This window comes from Bactrocera dorsalis, chromosome 1 (genome assembly GCF_023373825.1).
Source record: "Bactrocera dorsalis isolate Fly_Bdor chromosome 1, ASM2337382v1, whole genome shotgun sequence".
Taxonomy (NCBI): Eukaryota; Metazoa; Arthropoda; class Insecta; order Diptera; family Tephritidae; genus Bactrocera; species Bactrocera dorsalis.
Window position 1 is genome coordinate 70,447,365 of NC_064303.1, and position 6,118 is coordinate 70,453,482.

Below are 6,118 nucleotides of genomic sequence, written 5' to 3' on the forward strand. Positions count from 1 at the left end.
GTTCCAAAAATGTTACAAAGCATGGAAAACGTGTTGGAATCGCTGTATAGCTGCCCAAAGAGACTACTTTGAAGGAGATGGCAGAGTTGTAGAATAATTTTCAAATATACGGTTTTTATGGAATCAGTCTCATTACTTAATTGACATGCCTCGTATCGGATCTAATGAGTGACTTATAGAGTTTGGTCTTTGTTCGTTGGATTTCCAGGCTGACATTGACGATATTATCTACGACTTCGAAGATGAGACTGTCAATAGTAACACAATGCGTAGTGAATGATCCACATTAGAAGAGCAAGAGAGAATAAACAAAGAAAATAAACTTATGTGTGTAAGTATTTGTAATTTAAGGTATATGAATTGGTGGTTTTTCTTTTAATTTAACCCTGCTTAGATAACGTTATTTTTAACTACTGAAAAGATAACGTACGTCTGAGAGACGTATTCGAGTTTTCGTCCTTTAAGGATGTCAATGGAAACAGTTTTGCAGATATTTTTTTACGGAGATCTTTTATTTAATTATTATACTTTTATTTTGGATATTTGTTTCAAGAAAATTATTGTTTATTTAAGAAATCGAAAGGAAATTTCACTTGTATTAAAAATTCATAACAAAAAATTAGTCTTTTTAAAAGGACACCAGTTCATAACATAAAACTTAAAAAATTCTTTTTTTATTTCGGTTAAATTAGATAACAATATCAGTGTTCATTTATATAATCCAAAAAATTAACTTTTGACATAATTATATCCAAGAATTACATACTAAATTATTGTGTTCCCCACACACGGGTGTGTCACATTTTACGCATGTCATTTTTGACATACGTCGGATTTTGGACGGGCAAACAGTACCTTTTCTTTTTTGAGGTAGGCTGACCTCTACTAGCACTACATCCATTGCTGAGTTCATCTTTTGCAGAATTTTCAATATTACTTCTTAGTGTTCTCGACAAAGTTGGGATTTGCAATCTCTTCTGCATCCATGGGGTTGTCAAAGACAATGAAAGTGACTTCATATACTCTTTACGACTCAATGACTTTTGACTATTGGAAATCGAATTATGACAATAAATAACATAAGAGTTTATGAATGCCATGTTTAGTATTCCGTAAAATATTGCCATAGGCCACCTGTTGGTTTTTCTCGAACACGACATCAATGAACACATTTGATCAAATGTATCGACACCGCCTTTTATTTGGTTATAATATAATATCATGACGGGCTTTCCACTATTGACATCAATCGTGCCTTCTTCATTGCAGGAAGACAATAAATAAACCATTTTTGATGGCCTAGGTTTGTAGGACAAAAGAGTCAAAGGTCCGTCATAACAAAACTTGGTACTTCCAACTTGCCGGGAACGTGAGTTTTTCATTTCTTCTGGGATCTCTCTTTTGTTCGACCTTATGGTTCCTACAAGCGTCAATTTGTACTGTTCTTTTAGCAAGCTTTTTGCTAAAGGGACCGAAGTGAACCAATTGTCGCAGGTAATGTTTCGACATGAATCATGAATTGGTCAGGATAGCTCTTTGACGTAAAACTCCCACAATGGAAGATCAGAAATTTTTGTCGATTTTCTCAAATACGGCATTGCATTAAACATATACTTCGTGGTACTATCGCATATCATCACAATTTTTATTCCATATTTGTTTGGCTTGTTGGGAATATAGATCTTAAAAGGGCAACGCCCACGAAATCCCAAAAGCTGTTCACCAATTGTAGTATGAGATCCGGGATTGTAGCTCGTTTGGCATTGCTTTATAAAAAGGTCCCATATCTTCCTGACGGGCGTGAATGCATCATTTGGTATTTAGATTTATCATCCATTCTAAGTCGCCGAATTAAGAAATCGAATCTCTCGCGGCTCATACAGCAAGTATGAGGTTCCACTATAAGAAATATTGAAAATTTCGTCGGTTGATAAATGATTATCCTTTAGTACTGTTGATAAGGTAAGCATGCCAATTAATGCGCGTATTTCTAGGACATTTGTATTTTTAAAGGTTGCAGACGTAATATCGTCTCGGCGGTTTATATATATCTCTGCATTTGTCCACTGCACAATTTCCGAAATTATTTCTTCCGTTAAGAAACCATTGAAACACGAGATTGGATCATTCGTCCAGAATTTTGACCTTTTGACGAAGTCCAGCAAAGCTTACTTTTACTTTTAAGGGTCGGTTGGGGTGGCGTAATAATGCGGTAATCGGAAGGTGAATTAAAGTGTGCAGGGGTTTGCGGTAATTCTTGAGAGGATTTACAATCAATAAACTCATCTTCCACGTCGCTTTGTACATTATCCTCCATCAATTCATTTTCTGATTCGCTTCCATTTTCCGATGAACTTGAGCCATCTAAAATATCCTGCAAAAGAGCAGCAATTTTTGTGTCATCTACACTTTGATTCTCCATATTTATTAACTAAAAGAAATGAGAAATTATGTATAAAACCTCTCAGAGCTTCATCAAATACACGAAAAAACGAGAACATAAAAAAGTTTAAAAGTTACGTAAAAGATAACGATACGTCTCTCAGACGTACCTCAGAAAACAAACTTGTAATATTTCATCAGAGAAAACACTTATCACTGAAAAACTGTCACCACTCACAAGCTGCAGTTAACGGCTGAGAAAACTGAAAGCGAGAATATTCCCGAGAGTATTTATTATTTTCCATAGCATCAGTTATAAAGTATTCTACCTTATTACATTGATCAATTGTGCCATGAAATTTTCTGAAGCCAAATTTATAATTTCGGAATAAGCTGGTTTTCTTCTAACACTGGCAAAAGTTTACGTATAAATATTCTTTCAGATACTTTCGAGATAATTAGCACTAGACTAACTGGTCGATAAGAATTAACCAGATGTTTAGGGGTTTCGGGTTTAAGAATTAAAATAACCACAGCACATTTCCAATGCGATGGGAAATGACAAAGTTTGAGCAAAGTTTAAGTGCAAAGAAATTTACCTGCCAATTTACCGACTATTTACTGCAACCATAACTGCGGTGTAATCGGTTAGGAGATCCGAACAGGTGGTAGAGCGTATGCACCTTGAGTTAAAAACTTTTGAAATATCAAAATCAAGAACGTCTGGAATTTTTGATAGGTCGGATGGTCAGTAAGTTGCTTCACCAGTTGAATGGCACATCAAACCTTTGTTCCAAATGCAATTTAAAGGTGCTTTACCTTTGGTATGTGTGAGGGATGAACCCCACCTCGGGTTTTTTGCATTATAGTCACCACCAGCAATTAACTTATATTAAAATTTGTTCATAATTTGAATATAAATATATTTTTATATATACTATTTACTCTATAAAAATCACAGAAAGCCAAAGAAATATGAAAATTAATATTTTTTCCTATGATTGAACTTTGAAACTGACTTCAACGTTAAATTTGGACGTATTTATAATATTTATGTTTATAAAAACTACAAAATCAATATTCATATATTTTTAGTTTGGTGATTAAAGTTTTGATACAATCGTGCGATGGTGCATTTTCATCGTGTAAAATTAATGGATTGTTTTTCCACAATTCCGACTGTTTTCGATGAGCTCACGCAAACGCCACAATGCCGCTCTTTATTGCATTACCTTGTTTTTGGGCAGCTTTGACGTGGTTTTTTTTTTGGTATTCGGTTCGTTTTTTCCCTCCATTCCGATGATTGTTTACTTGTTTGCATTGCGAACTCATAAACCCATGTCTCATCGACAGTTATAATGCTCTCCACGATCAAGCATGTTCAAAAACTTTTGTACCGCAAACTTTTTTGAAAAAATTTGGCTTTATCGGTTCGAGTCGAGCAAGAACGCGTTTCATACACAAAAATCTACCAAAATCATTCGAACGGACACGCAAGCGATGTCGAGCTCTCTTGCCATTTCTTTAATATGCTTGGCCAATTTACAGCACTATATCCTTATCTTTTTTAAATGTTTTCCTCACTTGAAGAAGTCGAGGATCGTCCAGAACGAGGCATGTCTTCAACGATCTCTCGACCGTCTTTGAAGACTTTGTACCAGAGGAATTACAATTTCGTTTTACTTTTTTGTCACAATGTATATAATTGTATATTTTCGTTTCAGTTAAATAAATCCAGGAATGATCTGGGTGAAGGCTATAACCCTGATTAATCGACATTTCTTTCGAAATATATTAATGACAATGAAGAAATTAATCAGCTCAGGAAGCTTTTTGGTCGTCTGATGGGCGCCTATTTAAATCATTATTTAAAGAGATGTTGAATTTGTCCTGCTTGTTGATTTTCTGTAAGAACTGTACTAAAACTCTAATAAATGGGCAAACGTAGATGAACAGACGGTGCTATATATGTATTTATAAACTGCCTTTTGATAAGGTTCTATATTTTTCGTTTTAAAATCTATATTAATAATAGATTTTGGATAATAAGAATTATGCAAATTTTTCGTAGAGTTTGCTTGCTATACTAGGATATTTTGAATCTCCAGACATCACAAACGGTTGGCCCCAGTTATATTGTTACTTCATCCATTTTTTTTTTTTGCAATTTCAGGAGAATACTCTGCTTTTCGTTTTTCAACAGGTCTTCGATAGCAATATTATATTGGAGGATATGTCTTAATAAGTAGTATTACTATTATTAATTGCTTCTGGTAATATACTTTTCAAACCGTAATTAGTCAGTGGTTGTAGGTCGCTGCTTCTAAACCTTAATGAATCTGAATCCTATTATTTCCCCTTTAATATTTTCGCATCATAGTTTCAATTACGCTTTTAACCTCGTATAAAAAAATTTAATTAATTTTTTTTTTGTTTTTAGGGAAAATGCAAGTTCAAATGGAAAAATTGTACAAGGATTTGGGAGAATACTTTTCATTTGACCATAACAAGTATTCAATGGAAGAGTTTTTTACCGATATCAAAACATTTAAAGATGCCTTTGTACTAGCACAACAAGAGAATATACACCAAAGAGAAGAAGAGAATAAGAAACGGAGGTTACAAGATGCTCGAGAACGTTTGCTTCGCGAGCAATTAGAACGGCAACAACTTAAATTAGCACTTGTTGACATGGATTCTACGCAAACCCAGGAAGGAGTAATGGACAGTTTATTAGAAGCCTTACAAACAGGAACTGCTTTCGGAAATCGTAATCAAAGACAAAGGCGGCCCCGCCCTTCAGGCGCTGAACGGCGAGCCCAACTTAGTAGAAGTCGATCAAGAACACGCGTCGGTACAAGTGCTTTTGTAGCTTGCGAAAGTTTTGCAAACGATAACTTTCTACAGAAAAAACATCACATATAGTAATCCTTTTAACCTTTTTGCGAAATTAAGTATTGTTAAATTAATAAACTTATGTTGGCAAAGAAATTTGTTGATATATAATTTATTATTTAATAATAATTATTAATTTAGATTCAGCCCTATCGCAATCCATCGCATACTCTTTTTGGAAAATATATGAAATTGCTATGAAAATTCCTAAAGTAGCAGTTAGCGGATTCATATTTTGTTCGTAAATTTAATTTAACTATAAAAGATTTCAGTTTTATTTATCAAAATTTAAATATTTTCTCCTATCCAACTTATTTCGAAGTGTCAAAATTAGGTCTGCTAACAAAAGTTTCGAATTCACGTGGATTCAGAGATAGAAAATTATGCGTATTCGTTGCGTACATTCGTATTTGTTTGCTCTGATGGATTGCGTGATAGGGCTGATTATAATCAGGGATGTTGTGGAATCTGATAGTTGTCGGAATCAGAATTGAAACCGATCAAAAAAAGCAGTAGGTGTTATGAATTTAGATATTATTGGTTTGATATTCGAAACAGAATTTGTATCGGTTTTGCTGTCAGAAAAAAATCAAGAAGAAAGTCGCACACAGATTTGAAATGTAAGTAAGAAATCAAGTTATTTTATTGTTACGAATTAATTTATCTTTATTTCTATAGGAGAGAACATAAAAATAAAACACGAAATGCCTTAATTATTGAGTTTTGGAAAAAATGCGGATATTTAAGAGGGGAGCCTGCTTTAGAGGCTTACAAAAAAATCGATTTTTTTGAGTTTTTTTTGGGAGGGAAAGAAATAATTAATTAAAGCGAAGTTTCTAGG

General features: G+C 33.9%; 1 protein-coding gene across 3 annotated transcripts in view; it reads left to right on the plus strand.

Annotated features, from left to right (window-relative positions):
- The window catches only part of LOC105227509 (protein diaphanous), a 130,722-nt gene extending 124,732 nt beyond the window's left edge, over positions 1-5,990 (plus strand). For all 3 annotated transcript variants that reach the window (XM_049462405.1, XM_049462406.1, XM_049462407.1), the window contains one exon: positions 4,823-5,990. In XM_049462405.1, the coding sequence (XP_049318362.1) occupies positions 4,823-5,307 (485 nt within the window). In that variant the 3' untranslated portion in view covers positions 5,308-5,990. The remainder of the gene's footprint in view (positions 1-4,822) is intronic.
- Positions 5,991-6,118: the final 128 nt, after the last annotated feature.